This window comes from Elephantulus edwardii, unplaced genomic scaffold, assembly GCF_000299155.1.
Source record: "Elephantulus edwardii isolate Elephantulus edwardi_28Jun2011 unplaced genomic scaffold, EleEdw1.0 scaffold00042, whole genome shotgun sequence".
In the NCBI taxonomy this organism is placed as follows: Eukaryota; Metazoa; Chordata; class Mammalia; order Macroscelidea; family Macroscelididae; genus Elephantulus; species Elephantulus edwardii.
In genome coordinates, this window is record NW_006399792.1 from 9,499,427 (window position 1) to 9,521,843 (window position 22,417).

The following is a 22,417-nucleotide window of genomic DNA, read 5'->3' on the forward strand; positions in this document are numbered from 1 at the left end:
TCTCCAAGGACCGGTGTCTCCTCACAACATGTCCAAAGTATGTTAGACGGAGCCTCAGAATCCTTGCCTCCAAGGAGCCAGCCGGTTTAACCCTTTCCAGGAAAATCTGTTTTCCTAGCAGTCCATGGTATTCTCAATACTCTTCTCCAGCACCACAGCTCAAAGACATCAATTCTCCTTCTATCCTCCTTGGTCATTGTCTACTTAAGTAAAAAATATCAGTCTGGATTCACTAATGACCAAAATTTTAACAGAGATTCATTTACTCAATACTGCCTATAAGTTAAGTAAAATCAAGCCTGCTTTAAATCACTGTCTCTAGAAAAAGTTGTAACTTCTGAATTCAGTGGATAACCTATACAAATAAGAATTTTAAAGAACAGTTTAGGTGCATACAGCAAACAACTAAGTGCTCATTGACTTAACTGAAAGGCTAGAGACTCAAGTCCACCCTCAGGAGGGTCTGGTGATCTTGTTCTAGAAAATCAGCCTTTGAAAACCTTACAGAGCCCTGTTCTACTCTGACACCCACAGAATCATCATGAATCAAAATCAACTCACTGGAAACTGATGGGGGCTTTTGTTTCTTTGTTTTATATAGAAGAACTCCTGCCTAACACAATAGACCAAAAGTCCAAGGCTGAGCAGCAGAGAAAGACTACATGTCATTAACACGACCAGAGATGAGACACTCTTACCCATGGCCTACATTTTACTTTGTATTGGAGAAAGCGCAGTGAAAATGCTCCTCAGAGGCAAAGATGGTGAAACTTTGTCTCACACACTCTGGGCATGTTTTTAGGAAAAGCCATTCCTTAGAATATGACATCACAGCTGGAAAGGTGGAGGGTCAGCAAAGAAAGAAGATTCTCCGTGAGATGCATTGACACAGTGACTGCAGCAATGGGCTCAAGTGTGTCAGAGATGAAGGGGATGGCACAGAGTAAGACAGGGTTTAGATCTGTTGTTCACAGAGTTGCTATGAGTCACACTCAACTCAATAGCACGTAACAACAACAACAATGTACAGTATATAACAAAGAGGGGCAGGCTGGGTAAAAAATATGCACCTATTCATACTCTTGCTTGCATGCCCTTTCATAATGATACCCTGGAAGTCTTGTTATTTTCCCACTGTGGCAGGGGGAAGAGAGAGAGGGAGTAAAGGGTAGGCAGTCATTGGTAAGGAGTTAAAATGAGTATTAAACATACCAAGTCTTATTAATGCTCTCTCCATACTAACCTCTAAAGAATTGAATAAGTGGAGAAGAAGGTCGCTTATTTGGCTCACACTGTTCCTTTTTAAGAAACGGTTTCATTTTTCAAGGATCTTCACCATATACTTTCTTTAAATGGACAATATGTTTGTAGTGTCAAGCTCAGCTCTTATACCAGAATATGCAATATGAGAAATCGTTATCACTCACCTAGAGTAACGTCTGTCAGGAAGAGGATGTTGTTGGTTGAACAACCAATGCTGTCTGCAATCTTCCGGTAACTCTCACTCTCCACTTTATGTCCAATCTTAGTATCAAAGTGGCCATCAAAAAGCTGAGCAAAGAGAACGAGGGGACAGAGTGATAATGTAGATACACTTGCTAATTCTGATTCCTTTATTCCCTGTTTCTTTTTTTCTGGAATATGTCATAGCAATAGCAACTCTGTTCTTTCAATAAATATTTATGGAAGGTCTAGCTGTATGGCTTACAAAAAATAAATGTAAAATTAAGATTTTTTTATAGCAACAGCACCTGGTAGAAAACCACAAGTGCAATGTGTAAAATTAAAGTCAATTTATAATCTATTTGAAAATAAAGAAAAAATAATCTACTTTGTTTCATTTGTATTAATTTTAGATTAAAAATATTTTAAAGTATGCATGCTCTACTATCTTTCATCAACACTATTTTGCACTCAAACTATTTGTTGAACTACATTCCAATGGTGGTAAAGACATTCTTTTGAAACCAGAAGGAAGAGATGTCCTTTAACTCGCCTCATTCTTTACTTTCAAGAAATTTTACTTTCTATTATTTAATTTTTAAACTCCACCAAAGGACTAACATACACTCTTAAAAAATAACTGGCGTCAACGGTGTAATTTGTTAATTTAAAAAGAAGTCCACATCATGGGATAGCAGCTGATGTAATGTTATGTACCATCTACTCGGAATCAACTCATAGCTGACCATCCAGCGAATTTTCAGAGGCAGTTAATTGCCAGAAGGGGACGGCCCCTCTTCCTCCTGTGGACCAGCTGGTAGATTTGAACTCCATGCCTTTGGGTTGGTAGTGCAACTCCTTACCACAAAACCACCAGCGCCCCCTTTATGTAAAGAGTGGTCGAAAAATATGGAAAAGGATAGTGAGTGGTTACACAATTTAAAAGATGTACTGAGAGTCACTGAATTATGTTGTTATGTGCTGTTGAGTTTACTTACTTACGACTCATAGCAACTCTATAAAACAAGGGATCAGAAGCCTGCCCTATTGTGCACCATCCTCATGACCTCTGACATGCTCAACATCACTGCTTGTGTCACTGTGCCAATTCATCTTAAATTGTTTCATTTTTCTACATTTTGCTGTCCAAAAATAAGAATGTTTGCCACAATACTAATGCTCAATGCAGCATTACTTGTAATAGCAAAGTAACAGAAACAACTCAAGTGTCCAACAGATGAACAAATAAAGAAACTACATACAGTACATTCACACAATGGAGTATACAACACTCAAAAACAATAAAGAATTTTGTGGAAGATGGCACACAACAACATAACATGAAAGAATCTTGAGGACATTTATGTTTATGATGAGTGAAAAAGTCAGAAACAAGACCAGTGTAAGAAAAAGCCACAGAAAGATTTCTACATATATAGAATCATTCTTGGATAGCTACCAGGAATGAGAAGAGAGTAAAAATTAGTAAACAGATAACACACATATTAAAATGGGTGAAGGGAAAAGCAACATCCAGAAAGAGGATGATCAGCACAGTATCACTACAGAAATGAAAGACATAGAGGTACGGAAGGAATAATGGAAATCAGAATTACAGGGAGGAAACAGGAGAAATGTGATTACATTGAGTACTGAAAATAATATTATGAATAAAATATTAATTAGTAAACTTTCACTAAAATCACAATAAGACAAAATAAAAACAGTAAAAAAGAAAATCTGTGTTTAGAATCAAATACTGTGACATTTTAAACGTTTCAGAACTTTCCACAAATTGAAAGAATGTGTAGAGATCATGCAAATATAAATTAATATTAAGGTGGTGTTGGTTGGTTTTTTAAAATTAAAGTTAAGACTGATTTTTAGTATTTCCTTTTCTCAAGCTTGCCTTATTTGGTAAATTTAAAAAAACCAAATACCCCACACAACTGTTATTGAACCAAAGGAAGGATCTCATTAGTTTCCTATTTGACAATTTTCAAATATTGCCATTATCATGGATTAACATGCAAATTTATTAGCCCTTTTAGAGCTAGAGACAGAAAAGATACAAAACCAAAACCAAACTTAACTACCTTTGAGTCAAGTCAGACTCCTAAGAGCTCTCTAGAACAGAGGACAACTGTCCCACAGGGTCTCTACAGCTTTAAGATTTCTGATCAGGTTGCTACATCTTGCTTCCACAGAGCAGCAGGCAGACCTGAAGGGCCAACCTTTCAGTTTACAGCCGGGCACTGTAACCACTGCACGACCAACATTCTAAGATGTAGAAAGATGTATAGTTGTAAACAACATTACCCTGATCAGGATCCCTATCATGTAAGGTGACTGTGTGAAGTGCAGATCCCTAACCTTCTCACACTCTCCTTAAGTCAAATCTGGTTCACTAAGAAACTAGTTCCCTAGATGATTCTTATACATAACAAAGTTTCAAAATAAAACACTTCATCTTTCCCTTTATTTCCCACTTCTCTCTACAACTGACTTGACTGTATGGCATAAATATAAATGCAATTATACAAATACTGATATATTCAGCTTATACATGTAGTACATTCCTCTAACATTCATTATTTCATTATTTGAGTGTCAAATAACTAAGTGACTTACCTCAAGAATATCACCTTCTGTAGAATGTCCAAATAATAGTTTCTGTGCTTCTACACTCCCTGAAGAATAGATATATATTTTCATTCCAGCCTCTCTCCATTTCCTGACAGCTGGAATAACATCTTCAAAGAACCTAGAAGGAACATTACCAAGTTAAAATGCAGGATCATGTCACCTAGCCAGATGAAAATCTGTCAAGTTCTTCTGTTCATGTCTACAAAGGGCCATCAGGGGCGACCCTTGCAGTTCTAACAAGCTCATTACCAGAGTTCCAGGCTCACAGCAGATTAGAAGCAACAACTTTGGTGGAGAAGAGATTTGTTTCTGACAGCCGTACTAATAATAGTAAACACTACTTTTACTACAAATAAGTAATAAAGCAGAAAAAAGGATGAAATAAGAAAGTGATGGGAAAAGCTTTCCAAGGCGCTCAAAAAAGTAAGCAATATTGTACTATTACATACTCTTTGATGTAATTTGTGAGAAACATACGGTTAAATTATGTCCAGTTTAAGATAACAACATTATTTAAGAACTAACGAAAGGCATAACAATCCTTGACCTCAAAACCCACCACACACCTACAACCAGGAGAAGATAAAATAGATGAATGGGACCTTCTAAGAATCAAAGCCCTAGGTACATCCAAAAACTTCTCCAACAGGATAAAAAGGGATGCCACAGACTGGGAAAAAGTATTTGTTAGTGACATATCAGATAAGGGACTAATATCTAGAATTTATAAAATACTTGAGCACCACAACAAGATAAAAGTTAATAATCCAATAGAAAAATGGGCAAAGGATATGAACAGACACTTCACCAAAGAAGACATTCAGATGGACAACAAGCACATGAAGAAATGTTCAAAATCCCTAGCTCTAAGAAATATGCAAATCAAAACAACTATGAGATATCATCTCACCCCAGTCATAATAGCAAAATTTAACAGAACAGCAAGCAACAAATGCTGGCGAGGTTGTGGAGAAACTGTTATTCACTGTTGGTGGGAGTGTAAAATGGTACAACCACTGTAGAAGGCGATATGGCGCTTTCTCAAAAAGTTGCAAATAGAGATGCCATTTGACCCAGCAATTCCACTACTGGGAATATACCCCAAAGAGACCATAACTGACATCCAAGCAGATATATGCACACCCATGTTTATTGCGGCTTTGTTCACAATAGCAAGGAGTTGGAAACAACCTAAGTGCCCATCAACAAACAAATGGATAGAAAAGCTGTGGTATATTCACACAATGGAATACTATGCTGTATTGAAAAACAAGGAACTCATGCAATATTATTCAAAATGAGTGACCCTGGAGGACATTATGCTGTGCTCAGTCACAAAAAGACAAATACTGCATGCTGCCAGTGTTGTACAACAGTATGACCTCGGGGTTGGGGGGAGACTGAGAAAGATGGGTTCAATAATGTATACTGCATTGAAACAGATGAGGGAGAGAACTGTTTAAAAGGGATATATGATTAGGTATTTTTGTCATGACAGGAGTCCAGAGCAAAGGCTGCATAGTGGAGTGGACCTGGGGGGAGGGATTGTAAAACAATGAAAGACTTTTTCTTTTACTTTTCCAAGAGGGTATTGTACTCGGGGGAGGGGGGGAGGCTGGGAGGGGAGAAAAGTACAACATGAATGGAAAGCCAAAGTCTCTGTAAATTTTCATTGAAATTAATAATAAATTTTAAAAATAAATAAATAAATGAGATACCACAAAGAAAAACCTACCACACAGCAGTAGTAACCAAAACAACATGGTACTGGTACAACGACAGGAACACAGACCAATGTAACAGAATTGAGAGCCCAGAAATAGACTAAGGTATCTATGGTCAACTGATATTCAATAAGAAAAAAAAAACCTATCAAATGGGAAAATGACAACCTCTTCAACAAATGGTGCTGACAAAACTGGACTGCTACCTGCAGAAAGCTGAAACAGGATCCACATCTCATATTAGACACAAAAATCAAACCAAGGTGGATAAGACCCGGAACTAAAGCCCAAAATTGTAAAGCTCATCAGAGACAAACTGGGATCAAGCTCAGAAGATCTAGTCCACAGTATAGAGACTGCCAAATACAGTCAGAAATGTACAATCTGGAGAGGATAAAATTGATGAATTGATGAAAACTGATGAATGAGACCTTATAAAGATTAAATCCATCAAAAACTTTTTCCCAACAGAGTGAAAAGAAAGCCTGATTGGGAAAAACTTTGGCAATGCAATTGGTTTCAAGAACCCTTTCAGACAGGATCCTACAAGGCCTCCACAAGAAAAAGACTAATAATCCAATTACAAAATGGGCAAAAGACATGGAAAGACTTTTCACAGAGGAAGATACTCAGATGGTCGATAGACACACATGAAGAAATGCTCAAAATCACTAGCAATAAGAGATGCAAATCAAAACCACAATGAGATACCATCACACTCCAGTAGCAGTGGCAATGTTTAACAGGACAGCAAGTAATAAATGCTGAAGAGGATGTGGTGAGATAGGAACTCTTATACTCTGTTGGTGGGATTGTGAAATGGTACAACTACTCTGAAAGGCAGTTTGGCGTTTCCTCAGAAAGCTGAACATAGAAATTCCATATGACCCAGCTATTCCACTTCCTGGAATATACCCCGAGTAAATGAGAACTGAGGTAACAACAGACACTTGTGCACTAATGTTCATAGCAGCGAACATGGAAGAGTCCAAATGTCCAACCACAACTTAATAGATTTAGAAATCATGGTACATTCACACGATGAAATTCTATACAGCATGCAGGAGCAATGATTTTGTAAATAACTACCTAGCATGAAAGGGAGTGGAGAGCATTATTCTAAGTGAACTAACTCAATCTCTTAAGGACAAATACTGTATAAGACCATTATGGTAGAAATAGATAACCAGAAAAAATGTGTATGAGGATCTAAGTGGGAGAGGGTTGGATCACAGGGGTGGGATGGGGCAGGTGATCATAGGGTAGCACAATTTAATGGGTGGAGGGAGGGGTGGGTTAAGTAAACGAAAAAGATGCGGTGTCAAAAACAATGTATACCAACTTTGGTAAGTAAACCAGTATAAAATAAAAATTTTATTTAAAAAAAAAAGGCCTGAGAAAACTTAACTCTACAGGGAGAAAAATATGCTAACAAGTCAGTGAAGAGTCTTATGCCATCTCACAATAACGACCAGCAAGCAGGGTCTAGTTTTGATAAATGAGGCTTAGTCAGCCCCTAAGTTATTACATATTCATGTTATGACAAACTGCACTTAACAACCATCCAGGGGAAAAAGGGGATATATCTTCTCATTAGTATTATGTCCTACATATAATATTCTAGCGTGGAATTTGCCAAATGTGTCATTCAGGAATATTCACCTGCCAATGATCTATGTTCTCGTTTACTGTTAAGACTACTATATAGCCCATAGCCTAGTCTACGATAACACTCTTGTCAGTCTCAACGTAGAAAGTCATAATAGAAAATAGGGCATTATTCAACTCTAATGATGTATGAAAACTGAACTATGTGTGAATCTAACAGCCATTACAACACCAAATTCATTGCTACAACATTGATACTGACTTCATTAATAATATTCTTCAGTGTATTCAGAGCACTGTATCTCCCTGGAAGGAGGCATGCAGACAAACGCATGCAGCCGAGCTAGAACTTACTGAGTTACGTGAACAACTCCAAGCATTTGACTGTGATGGAGATCAGTAAAAAAACTCATTTATATGAGAACAATGAATTTTGACTATTGCTAACGTGGAAGAATTAATGTTATAATGAAGGTAAAATTACAGGTCAGGTCTTTTAAAAGAAAATTGCTGAAGAACCAAGAAATAACAAAGGGAGAAGTTGTAAAAATATTTCAGCAAAAGGTGTACTGACTGCTATTTTCTCTAAATTAACTTAGGGGCTTCAAATACTTCAAAACAGGAACTCAAACAATGACTGATCTTTACTAAAATTGAAAAGCAGACTCAGACAACAGCTGTTACTGAGAAATTCATGAAGAAAAGGACCAACTCGCACTAATTTTCTAAGAAGAAATGCTATTTTGATTTCCAGAGACAATACAGAACCTTCCACAAGTGGGGGAGTTATTTCTGCAACTGACAAAATGCAAACGTTATCTTGGTATTATTCATCATAAATGTTTATTATTTGTGTTCTTTTTGTATGAATATATGAATTATGTTTGTATGTAATACTTCTATCCCCAAAGACAAAAGATCAGCTTAATAAAGATACTGATAATGGGGGAGAAAAAACCAAAACAAATCTATTCCAGTTATGTCAGAAGGGAATCCTGTCTTATGTTGATGACTGTCACAAATACTGTCACAAGAAATAGGTGGAAAATAAGCACAAAGAACCTGACATACTGAACGGGTCTTCATTAAAAGATTAACTGGAAAATTTATTTATGACACTTTATTTATATCTTCCTTCTACTAAGTTTAGATTCCTAAAAGCCTCATAATTAAACAAGAGAACTGGAAATGAAAATAAAAAGGACACAATTCATGAGAAAGTTGACACATTATGAAAAATGTAACTCATATATCAATAAACAATTTGTCATCTGAACAAACTGTCAGATGGGAACCTAAATGCTATCCATTTAGCAAAACACAGCAAAATATTAAAACAAAAGAGATATTTTAGTTTTTTATTTTTTTTTTTTACAGATGTTTTTGTGTGTGTGTACCGTCAAATCGGATCTGACTGGTACAGGAGGAAATTGTCTCTCCTTCTCCAGCAGAGCATCTGGTTGATTCAAATTGCCACTAGGCCACTAGAGCTCGCAAAAGATATATTTAGTAAAAGAAACTAAAATTTACATTTTAAATTGGCATAAGTGTATGACATGTATACTGTACCTCAATATATTTTTTTAAAAAAAGATAAAAAACCTTAATGGCAAATCTATAAAAATTGGAGTTAAGTTTACATGTAATAGGCATTTGCCTATCGATCAAATTCTTCCTATCCATTTTAATTCCCCCCAAAATTAAATAGGTTCCTATTCTCAAAAAAGCATGACTATTAAAAACATGAAAATTATCAGTATTTTATATATGCTTAACAAAGCAAGAAGTGAGGCTATATAGATTTGTAGAAAAGTATAACTGAGATCATGTTTAGTAAAAATACCAGAGCCTAATAAAAATGTATTCACTAATTTCAGAAACTTTTTCACTTAAATGTATACATCAGGATCAGAGGAAAACTCATCAATAACTTTTGTTATGCAGATAGCAAATCTTGACTGTTGAAAGTGAGGACGACTTGAAGTGCTTGCTGCAGAGGATCAAAGACTACAACCTTCAATATAGTTTGCATCTCAACATCAAGAAAACGAAAATTCTCACCGCTGGACCAATAGGCAACATAATGATAGATGGAGAAAAGACTGAAACTATCAACGACATCATCATACTAAGATCCACAATCAATACACTTCGTACCAAAAGTCAGGAGGTCTACTGCACTGGGAAAGTCTACAGTCAAAGACCTCTCCAAATTACTGATGAGCCATGGTATTAGTCTGAAGAGTAAGGTTTGCCTGAGATAGGCCATGGTCTTTTCAATCACTGAAAAAGTGAGAGCTGGACAGTGAATAAGGATGATAGAAGAAGAACTGATGCCTTTGAGTTGTGGTACTGAAGAAAAGTACTGAACCATGGATTGCCAAGAGAACAAACAGATATGCCTTAGAGAAAGTGCAGCCAGAATACTCCTTGGAGGCAAGAATGATAAAGCTTCATATCATATACTTTGAGCATGTTGCTAGGAAATGCTTATTCCTTGAAGAGGGAAATCATGTTTGGGAAGGTAGAGATGACGAAAGAGAGGAAGACCTTCAATCCGGTAGGTAACACAGTGACTGAAGCAATGGACTCAAGTGTGTCAGAGATGGTGAGGTTGGCACAGGATAAGACACGATTCAGATCTATTGTTCATAGAGTGTCTATGAGTCACTCTTGACTTGAAAGCAGCACCTAACAACACTAAATACAGAACTTATATTAATAAATACAGTTTTAAGAAAAAAGAATTATCTTTTTATTATTTATTATATGGTAAAGAAGAAACATAGAAAACATAATTAATTGGATGCTTGCCCAGACTCCTGGGCAGTAGTTTTCACCTTTCTGTACTCTCCACAGAGAAATAAGCTATTAAAAGGTCAAAGGGGATGGTGTAGCTGATGGCATCTCCTGCATCCAGGACGGGTAGTGAAAACAAACAAGAGCACTAACAACAGAGCTCTGTTAAGCTCGGACTAAATGTTCCCAGAAGTCCTGTTCCGTGTATGCCAGCCTTCAGCATGCCTCTCTTCCCACTATCAGGTCAGTCTCAATTTCTAAGTAGAATAAATGTGCAACTTTCTTTTCATTAATAAAATTATCAAATGTAAAATGGGATTATGCCACGGGAGTCTACTTAAAGAATATTACTAAATGGACATAAATAATCAGATTCATGTACAACATTCAGTCTCATCATTTGGTAAATATAAACATATATGTGTAATATTCCTATCCAGATAGCTGAGACCACTTTGACCCACATTACTGGTATATACCTGCCTCAGATCGTCACTATTTTCTGTGTAGAAATCCTTTAAGAGCCCTGTGGTGGTGATGAGCTGTTAACTAAAGGGTGGACAATTTGAATCTACCAGCTATTCTGAGAAAAATTAGTCTGCTTCCATTAGGATTTACCTTCCAAGGGGTAGGCGGACTCTGTCCTATAAGGTTGCTTTGAGTTGGAATTGATGCCAGGGCAGATGGCTTGGTTAAGCATCTTTTACTGTTTAAAATACAGCCAACATTCCCCTGACTAAACCTAAGCTGAGTGACCTTGGGTACATTACTTAACCTTACTTTACCCACATTAGGGGTTATGTCAAGAAGACAAAGATTCTCACCACTGGACCAATTGGCAGCATCAGGATGGATGGTGAAGAGATTGAGATTGTACACAGCTTTAGTTTGCTTGGCTCCATAGTCAACAGTCTTGGCACCAGCAGCCAGGAAATTAAAAGGCGCATTGCCATGGGAAAGTCTGCTGTTAGGGACCTCTCCAAAGTGCTGAAGAGCAGTGGTGTCTCTCTGGAGACTAAGGTGCGTCTGATACAGGCCATGGTCTTCGCAATCACTTGTTATGCATCAGAGAGTTGGACAATGACCAAGGAGGATAGAAGGAGAACTGATGCCTTTGAGCTGTGGTGCTGGAGAAGAGTATTGAGAATACCATGGACTGCTAGGAAAACAAATAGATTTGTCCTGGAGAGGGTTAAACCGGGTGGCTCCTTGGAGGCAAGGATTCTGAGGCTCGTCTAACTTACTTTGGACATGTAGTGAGGAGAGACCGGTCCTTAGAGAGGGACATCATGCTTGGGAGGGTGGAGGGACGGCGCAGGAGAGGAAGGCCCTCTATGAGGTCAATTGATTCAGTGACTGGGATAATTGGGATGGGAGTGTCAGAGACAGTGCGATGGCACAGGACAGAGCGGAGTTTAGGGCTGTTGTACATAGGGTCGCTATGAGTCGCAGGCGACTCCACAGCACATAACAACAACAACAACAACTTTGCCCACTTTTTCATTTTACAAATATGGAGGAGAATTATATCACCTACTTTACAAGGTTATTAAGAGGGCTAATTAATACATAGAAAGGACTGAGAACTACACTGGGCATATACTAAGCACTATGTTATCTTTTACTGACTATGCAAAAGCATTTGACGTGTGGATCATAAGAAACTATGGCTAACATTGAAAAGAATAGAAATTACAGAACACTTAATCATGCTTTTAAGAAACGGATCGATAACATTGAGTTGTATTAGAGAAGAGTGCTGAGTGTCCATGGGACCACCAAAAGAACAAATACGTAAGTCTCAGAGCAAATGCATTCATAGTGCTCCTTTGAGCAAGGATGGTGACGTTCCATTTCACATATGCTTTGGGCATATTGTTAGGAGAGGCTGTTCCTCAGAAAAGACATCATGCCTGGAAAGGTGGAGGGTCAGCAAAAAGAGAGGACGACCCTCATCAAGATGGACTGATACGGCCACTGAAGCAATGGCCTCAAGTATATCAGAGATGATAAAGATGGCACAGGAAAGGAAAAGGTTCAGATCTGTTGTTTATAGGGTCACTAGGTGTCATAGTTTCTCCCAACAACATGTTAATATTAACTGCTGTCTAGTTGGTGGTTTGGGTTTTTTTTTTAATTATATAAAAGAACTATTATTGTAAGGTGCCAGCTCTGGCTCACAGTAATCTACTGTGTAACAGAATGAAACCTAGTATAGTCTGCACCATCATCACAATCTCTGCTGTGCTTACCCCCACTGTTGCAGTCACTATGTTAGTTCATTCTGTTAAGACTCTACCAGTTTTAGTGACCCTCTGCTTCCCCAAGAAAGATGTCTTCTTCCAAGGACTGGCACCTCCTGACAGCATGTCTAAGGAATGTGAGACAAAGTCAGCTAGGAACACCTTATGGAAGTTTATTTGAAGGAAAACTCAAATTCATTACCACCAAAGTCGGAACCAAGTCAAAGCTGATCTTCCATTGGATTTCTAAGGCGATAAATCACATGGAAGGAGATCACTCATCTTTCTCTGGGGAAGCACCAGTGGATTCAAACTGCTAGAGGCCTTTGGGTTAGCACTGTAAATCACAATGGACAATATGTAGGAAGTAATTCTTAACTGATATTGTCTGGATTATTCTGAACACGTATTTATACACACAAACATAGACCACTGAAATTGTTAATAAACAATGCACTGATTTTTATCACTTTGCCAAAGTTAAAATATAAGCACTTAATAAAATTTTAACTTTAGATACTGGGTATTTTTAGCAAATCCCCCAAGAGAATCAACTGGTGTAGTATTCCAATATATCTCAAGCTTCAGATCTTACTCTGAATTTTATTCCAAGTGTTAGTGGTTTCTTGGTTCTTAGCTGAATTAATCTAATCTACTAACACTGAATTAACAGGCATTCCGAACAAAAACAAAGCAATATATTTAGCTATTTACACTACAGAAAGTTCAAAACCAATACAAATAATTAATGAGGGTATCACTTTGTACTTGGGAAAACAGAGTTTTTCTATGATGAATTTCCATATTCTTGCTTAAAGCTGGGCTTACACATCTGAGATAATTTCTTCCAAGCCCCTGGATTTATAATTAAGGACTCAACACCAAGGGATGGGAATGCTCACCCCTCACTCTACTCTTGTGAGTGCTTTACAAGTGATCCAGCTATAATTTTTCAGATAACTGGCCTATACTGAAATGTTAATGCATCCTTTAAATGAGAAGCTCCAAGTAAATGGCATAATCAAATCTTATGTGTCAGAAATACAAAAGAAATATCCTGGATCTATGGGTTATCAGGTACTAGCCTAAAATCTATAGTGGGAATGTCTTATTAAAGAAAGGAAACGAGAGGGGGGAAAAACGTATCTAAGCAGTCCAGAACTCCTAAGTCTCCTTATACAAGAAGCTAGAAATCTACCACCAATACTCAAAAGATCATAGAAGAACACAGAAGAGTAGCACTGTTGACACTCTGTGAAATCCCAAAGTCACAGGGTACATAATTTCATAGCAGTCTTGTTCAACAAAGAAAGCAAATGAATAACGTATAAAGGTTCTGGGAAGCAGCATCCATGTACTAAGGATCAAATATGACTTAAATCAATCCAGCATTTTCAAAGATGCTGTTTTAACCTAGGATTAAGTCTTCATGCGTCCTACCAAACCAGACATGCAAGTCTGGAGAATTCAGTTGGTTGAAATGCTTTAGCACGGTTCTGAGCAAAACAAAACACTCATTTGTGAGACTAACAAGGACTTTGATTTTATCGGCTTTATCAATCAGTTAAGAGAGAGTTATGAAAAGTGCATTTGGGTTTGAAAATTGTTAAGTCATGTGCTCGGTACATACTCTGCTTTCATGAGCCCGGCCGTGAACGCTGCTCTCCACATGTGGCCCTGAAGCTGTTTCAGTGCTGTCGTCTTCCGGTCCAAAGACATCTGCCAGCACACATTGTCGACTACAGCCTGGATCGTCTGCTGCAGGCTGTCTGCCCCACTCCCAGGCAGCGCAGGGATAGGGACGGCCCCATCCAGGTGGGAATCCTCTTCAGCCTTTAAGTCACAAACAACGTAAAGTTGGCTTTTTGCTTATTTTTTTAGAAATCATATAAAATGAGGTCTGAAAGTCAAGTCAACTATATTCAACTGTCTACTACCACTGAGTACTGCTGCAAATAAGTAGTAAGTCACATATTTTGAGGTAGACATAAATGAATCCTAAAAGTGACTACATTAAAATTAATAAATTTATATTACTGTTCTTGGATTGCCAGCACTGAACTTTAAACCTAGAGGCAGCAGTTTACGTGAGAGAACAGGGCATGTAATGATATATGACTGCTGACTCCACAAAACACAATTGCAATCAAAAAAGATCATTTTCTTTGCACTCAACTACAGAGGAAAACAAAGACTATCTTGATAGAATCAGTTTACACTAGACTGAATAAAAAGCAGCTGCTAGTAAAGTATCTAGCGCATATGGAGTTTCCTACAATTTCCTGTGTATTACAAAAATTCTAACAGCTATAGAGAACAATGACCCTTCATACAGCACTGCCAATGTTCCATCCCTAAAGAACCTATAAGCATGTAAAACCAGTAGCTTATGAAAGCTGGGTCAGGGGTAACATAGGGTGGGACATCTGGAAGGGGTGTGAGTGTGTGAGAATCCAGGGATGCTGAGTACAAGAGGAGTCAGCAGGGGCTCATGCCAGGAGGCAGGAAAGTTTGGAGAATGATGAGGTTATGAGCTACTGTCACTTTAAGGCACTCAACAAACGAGATGAGGCTCCACAGACCCAGTTTGTGTTCTACACAGAAAGGGCCGAGTTTTATAGATATGAGTTATTTGAGTACAACTTAAATCACCTCTGGGGGCGGGCAGGGGAGAAAATGTGCAACAATGAATAAATAAAAATCTAACTTTTCTGTAAATTTTAGTTAAAATCACAATTAAAATAATTTTTTTAAAAAAAAAAAAATCATCTCTAAAAAGAAGCAGAAGCCCTGATGGCCTAATGGGTAAAAAGTTGTGCTGCCAACCCAAAAGTACACAGCCTCCATTAGGTGCTCCACGGAGAAAGATGAGCAGCCTCTGAAAACCTGACAGCACATACAACAGAAAAAGGCCATTCTAGAGACAAAGAACTGCTGTGACCTGGCCACTTAATAACTGTTAAGCTGCAAAGTTGTCACGTCTCTGTAGCATCCAAGAATTCAGGCCACTAACTTCTGAATATGCTCCCAGCAGCAGAAGTCTAAGACCCCAGACATTCTCAAATTCTAAGACACTTGAAAATGTGGAGGTAAGAGAAATGTCCCAACCTGCTTCCTCAAGAGATTGACATCTTCCTGGCATTCCTCTTCTTCCCAATGTGTCTGTAGATACTCTTTAACATTTTCTTTGATATAAGAAAATAAAGTTTCCTGTATAACAGAAAGAGAGAGAAAAAAATTGAAAAATATTTCACTTAAGCCATTTGCACAGGATTAAGTTCAGCCACTCTCATTGTAGCTAATTCGAGCGAATGACCCAATGGAACTGTTGAAGAAAATTGCTGCTGGGGCTATAAAAGTGAGTCAGATCGAGACGAAGGCAAAGAAGAAATAAGAAGTCAATAATTACAACCTGGAGGCCAAGATATTCTCATAAAAATACTAAGATATTGTTTGCCTTTTTCACATATATTTTAATGGCTACTCTTCTAATCATGTTTTATTAAAAAAATATTTTCCATAAAAATATTGATTTCCATTAACAAAGTAATGAATTTTGTTATTTAAAATTAGACATTTTCAAATTTGTCCTAATTTCCAATATGACAAATACCTTCAGATATAATTCACAAAGTAGTCCTATCATTTTTACTTAAGTCTTATAATTCTTAAGAGTACAAAGCAATCCTGAGAAGAAAACACCAAATGTGAATAGGACTAAACTAGAAAGATTAAAGAAGAAACTGTTTCACATGAGGGAACAGTGTATGCCAAGCCTAGTGTTAGATTTCCCTATCTGTGAACACAGAAAACCAGAGACAGAAGCCAAGGTTTTCAAATGTTTCCATACCAATGTAGGCTGCACAAAAGGCCCTGAAAATAAGCAATTCCATTTCCTGCAAAAAGTGCTCACTGATGATAGGAAGCTTCAACTAAATATATATTATAACTAACCCCAATCAATGAGGCACCAGAATGTGCTACCACCACCAAGTCAAGTATGCCAAACAAAATACTAGATTCCTCTAAGTAGTGCTGACTAGAATCAACCTAACACCCAGCACTGTCAAGAGTCCAATCTGAAAAGCATTAATCCATACTGCCTCTTCTCATTCCTCCCTGTACTGCTTGCTTGCTCTCTTAAGCCAGATAAAAGTGAACCATAATGGGTAGGGGGAGCACAAAGAAAGAACATTACAGAAAAACATTATTTCCCTGTAGCAGCTCTGTAAGCTCAAGCCATGAAATGGATCTCGACTCATGGTGACCCTATGTATGTCAGTAAACTATGCTTCACAGGATTTTCAATGATGGGGTTTTTCAGGTGTAAATCATCAGTCCTTTCTTTGAACGTGCTGCTGGATGGACGCAAACACCCAATCCTCTGGTTAGCAGCCATGTGTAATTACTACTTGTACCACCTGAGGACTCTAAGGATACAGTCATTACTATAGTTAGTTGTCATTCAGTCAATTCCAAGTCATGGGACCTCATGGGACAAAGCTGAACTAAGTTTTCAAAACTGTGATCTTTCAGAAGTAGATTATCAAAATTATCTTCCAACGAGCTCCTGGATGGCTTCAAACCACTAACTTTTCAGTTAGTAGTCAACCAAGTGCTTCATCATTTACGCCATCCAGGAAATCCTAATGATATAGTGGCGGTTGTAGTGTACCTTCAAGTCGGAATCGACCCATAGCTGACCATCTGGCAGGTTTTCAGAAGCAGTTAAACAGACGGGAGATTGTCCAACCTTCTGTGGAGCAGCTGGAAGATTCAAAGCACATACCTTTGGGATTGCAGCATAGTTTCCTATCACTAGGCCAAATGATATGGTTGTTTTTGTTATGTGCCATCAAGTTGATTGTAACTCATAACGACCCCTATGTACAACAGCTCTGAATTCTCCTCTACCTTGAGCCAACTTTATTGTGTCTGACACAGCTACCCCCATTACACCAGTCACTGAATCAATTCATCTCATTAAGGATCTTCCTCTCTTGCATTGTCTGTCCACCCTCCCAAGCATGATGTCCCTCTCCTTGCAACATGCCCACAGTATGTCAGGCAGAGCTTCAGAATCCTTGCCTCCAAGGAGCAGCGTGGCTTCACCCTCTTAGATAAACCTCTTTGTTCTCCTAGAAGACCCTGGTATATTCAATACTCCTCTCTAGCACCACAGTTCAAAGGCATCAATTCTCCTTCTATCATCCCTAGTCATTGTCCAGTGTTCTGACACATAGCAAGTAATTTTGAAGACTATGGCCTGGATTAGAAGGTAGTAAATAATTCAACATAAACCAACTACATCGTTTGTTTTAATGTGCATAATGAATCTATGTTGGAAGGAGGAGTGGCATCCACTTCCATAACAGCTTGTCTCCCGAAATCCTATGAACCTGGAGAGAGGATGAAAGGCACCCAAGCGTCAAGGACTCTCCTTCATAGGGTCGCTATGAGTTGCCTGTGACTCAACGGCACTTAACAACAACAACAACAATGAATCTATGACCAGAAAAAAGGTTTGGCTGCATAAGTAGAACTTTCTCATATTTTAGAAAATGCAAGTTTAAGCTAAACAGCACCCTAAAATGAAATACATAATGCAAGAAAGTTATACGGCTTATTTAAAAAAAAAAGCAAAGCTGAAGTGTTTATCTGTCTTCATTATATATTATTTAAATTTCACCTGCTCCAGTAAAAAGAAAGAATTCATTCATTCGCCTATTCTCTGTGTCATCTGAATAAGTAATTGATCGTTTGGCACATTCAGAAGCAAATGTCTTAAGGCAAAATTTTCAGCATATCTGGCAAAAAAGGCTTTGTAAAACTCAATTAAAAAACTCATTCTTAGGGAGCTCTGGTGTGGCAAGAAGCTGTGCTGCAACTGCGAAGGCGAGCGGTTCAAATCCACCAGATGCTCCACTGGAGAAGGAAGAGCAATCTTCTCTTGTGCCAGACAGATCTGATTCAATGGTACAAAACAAGATTAAAAACAAACAAACAAAAAGCCACCACATTCTTGACCTAAAAGGACAACAGTGGACCGTCAGCCTTTTTCTGAAGAAAAAAAAGTGTCTCTTTATCCTATTGAGACCCTTCTGGTTGTGTTTAGACCTAGTTATCTCATCATTCCCCACCTCATTCCCCCCTAACCCTTTCCTTTCTCTCCTCCACTCTTACAGCATTGTTTTGGGACTAAAGAGTAACTCCACTCTAAAGAGTGTCTGAGAAACTGTAGTGAAACAAAAGATGCACATATCCAATTCCTCTCCTAAGCACATACTGGAGAAAAAGGCTACAGCAGGTGCACAATGAGGCAAGTTAAAAAATGTTTACTGCAGCTCTGTGTATGACAGTAGAAAAAGTTTACTAAATTCTCACCAGCCAGAGAACAGATAACATGGAGTACACTCATGATATAGCAATTAAAACCGGTGTAATGGGAATGTTTCAGAACTGGATAGAGGTGGCAGTCACAAACATCTGAATGTACTAAATGACAACCGTTCATTTTAAAAAGCTCAATTTTTTCATTATGTCAATTATCCTTTATTATGTAAATAAACTAGAAAATGTAGAAAAATAATAATGTATCAGAGCTATTAAGTAAAATCCTAAAGTAGGATAAAATATACTCAGAGCCTCGATTTTATGTGTAATAGTTTATGTATTTAAATTAAATCTGAAATAAACGTAACATAAAAATCTGATTAGCTTGCTTGTGGGTGTATATCTATTATAATTCTTGACTGGTTAGCTTGCTTGTGAGTATATATGTATTAATTCTTTTTTTTTTTTTAATTCTTGACTATTTAAAATATTTGTCAATTAAGAAACAACTCAACCTTGTTCTCTTATTTTACTTCCTTCTCATATGGCCCCATTCATGGCACTGACTCCATGAACCCCAGCTCCCATTAGTTGGAAAAATTCCTAGAGGAACACACTGAAGAGATGAAATCCTCAAGATTATGAAACTGCATATAATAATAATGATAGAGTAAGCATGCTCTAAAAGAGCCTTGTAAAACTAGTATTCACTGCCCAAATGTGCACAATGAAAAATCTGCAGGCTTCAAAAATAATTGCAGAAATGGTAAGCCTTAAATTTTAACTATAGTTACAACCCATTTATAGATAATTTCTAAATTTTAGTGAATAGGGGAAAATCCTACAATAAACTCAGATTCTACAAATGTGTGAATATTTAGTCAGCAGGACTTCTTGTGACGTAATCTGGAGAGAGCTCCAAAGCTAACCCAAAGGCCTTGCTCCTGTTATGGTTTGAATTCACCAGCAGCTGTGTCAGAAAAAGATCGGCACTTTGCTTCCAGCTTGGAAACTCTGTCGAGGGTCAGCTATGAGTTGGTTCTGATTCAACTGCAACAAGTAAGAGAAGGGGGAGTAGAGCAGCTAGGAGTGGCTATGGTCTAGTAATACATAGAACAGAAGACTACAGAACTAAATGAAAATATTTTCATTTCATGGGCTTCTGATTACATTCTCTTACATGTCAGAGAGAATACTATGTAAGTAGTAATTTATATTACTGTATATAGCTTAACGGTAGCTTTCTAAATAAACTCCAGTAAGGATCACAACATTTCTGAAGAGCTAATTAAAGATGTTGCCTCATAAATCTTAAATCATAAATATGGATTTGTTTTATGGCTAAGTGGTTGTTTTAATGAAAAGGTTACAGAATCAATAAAATTAAATTGCTGCTATAACATTTACTTAAGCCTCCTTTGAAGAAATGGGTAATAAAAAATTGCCTTCTAAAAATAATAGTTCATAGCACAGTTATTTAGGAGGTAAAATTCTTTTAAAAGCTTTCCAAGGAAACCACATGGTGCAAATGATTTATAGGATTTAAAACCTTTAAAGTAGTAGCTTGACTGTGTTCATTTTAACAAATTATCACAGTCATTAAGACAAATGGGAATCCCAGAACACTTAATTGTATGCCAACCCTATACCTAGACAAAGAAATAACTGTCCAAAAGAAAAAAAAACAAAAACCCACAAAACACAACAAGGTAACAACTGTATGGTTTAAAATCAGGAAAAATGTGTGTCAAGGTTGTACCCTTTCTCCCTATCTATTCAATCTGTTTGCTGAGTAAATCATTCAAAAAGCTAGATTATATGAAGAATGTGGTTTTAGGATTGAAGGAAGACAGGAACAATCTGCTTTATGCAGATTAACACATCTTGCTTAGAGAAAGTGAAGACTTGAAGCATCTACTGCAGAGAATCAAAGACTACCACCTTCAATATGGGATACATCTCACCACTAAGAAAACAAAAATTCTCAACACTAGACTAATAGGCACCCTGATAGATGTAGAATAACCTGAAGTTGTCAAGGATTTCATTTTACTTGGATCCACAATCAATACCCACAGTAACATCAGTCAAAAAATAAAAAAAGATATGTTGCATGGGGAGAATCTGCTGTTAAGGATATCTACGAAGTGCTAAAGAGACAAGATATCCACTTAAAGATCAAGGTGCACCTGATCCAAGCCATTTTATTTTCCATTGCTTCCTATGCATCTGAAAACTATACAATGAATAAGGATGACAGAAGCAGCATCAATGCCTCTGAACTGCGGTCTTTGCAAAGAGTATTGAATATAGACTGCCTAAAGAACAAACAAATCTGTCTAGGAGGAAGTGTAATGAGTATGTTCCTTAGAGGAAAGGATAGTCAAACTTCATCTTACATCCTCTGGGTATGTTGTCCAAAGGGGCCATTCCTTGGAAGTAAACCCTCCACAAGATGGGTTGACTAGAGTGATTATAACTAATGGGTTGAAGCATATTAGAGATGATGATGATGAGAGAGTTAGATTCAGATCCATTGTTCACAGGGTCGTTATTAGTAGTAGTTGACTCAATGACACCTAAGAAGAGTAAAGTATTTCATTCAGAAAATTAAATAACATAAATGCAATATTGATGGAATTGTTAAGCAGATGACACATCCTTAAAAACACTTGCTTCGGAAGATCAAAGACTACAACTTTCAATATGGTTTACATCTCAACATCAAGAAAACAAAACTCTTGTGGGCTATTAGGGAACAAAGACAGAGGAAAAGATTGAAACTATCAACAATTCCAGCTTTCATGAATCTACAATCAACACCTTTGGGACCAGCAGTCAAGAGACCAGGAGACATACTGTACTGAGAAAGTCTACTGCCAGGGACTTTCCAAAATATGGGAATGCAATGGTGTCAGTTTGAAAACTACTAAGGTGCACCTAGAACAGACCATGTCTTTTCAATCACGTGCTATGCATCTGAGAGCTAGACAATGAATAAAGAAAACAGAAGAGCTGATGAGTGCTAAATATCTCACAGACTGTTCAAAGAAGAAACAAAGATGTCTTAGAGAGAGTGTGCAACCAGGGTGCTCCTTGAAGATAAGGATGGTGAAATTTTGTCTCATATATTTTGGGCATGTTGTTAGTAGAGGCCAGGTCTTGGAAAAAGACATCACACTTAGAAAAGTGGAGGGTCTAAAAAAAAAACTGAAATTACAAAAATTAGAGAATAAATGAAATAGAAAACCAAGAAACAACTGAAACCATCAACAAAAACTAGGAGTTGGTTCTTTGAAAAGGTCAATAAAATCAACAAACCATTAGCAAACTAACAAAAGAAAAGAAGGAAAAGACATAAATAATCTGAATTAAGAGATGAATAGGGCAACATCACAACAGAACCAACTAAAATAAAAACGCTGACAGAATATTATGAAAATATTATTAATATTTTGAAAGTTATACAAGTGTCCAGGTCTTTCATTCATAGGGTTGCTATGAAACCATCAACAAAACTAGGAATTATGAAATTGGAGAGTTCTAGTGGCCTAGTGGTAAAAAACTGTTCTGTAATTCCAAAGGCATGTGATTCAAATCCACAAGCTGCTCAGCAAAAGG

The 22,417-nt window shown here is 37.5% G+C and overlaps 1 protein-coding gene across 1 annotated transcript in view; it reads right to left on the reverse strand.

The window, feature by feature from the left end:
• The window catches only part of ENOPH1 (enolase-phosphatase 1), a 48,963-nt gene that overhangs the window by 6,990 nt on the left and 19,556 nt on the right, over window positions 1-22,417 (reverse strand). Inside the window, exons 2-5 of the mRNA XM_006885276.1 lie at window positions 15,572-15,673; window positions 14,094-14,296; window positions 4,075-4,207; window positions 1,428-1,551 (exon numbers count right to left, since the gene is read on the reverse strand). Of these exons, the coding sequence (XP_006885338.1) occupies window positions 1,428-1,551; window positions 4,075-4,207; window positions 14,094-14,296; window positions 15,572-15,673 (562 nt within the window). The remainder of the gene's footprint in view (window positions 1-1,427; window positions 1,552-4,074; window positions 4,208-14,093; window positions 14,297-15,571; window positions 15,674-22,417) is intronic.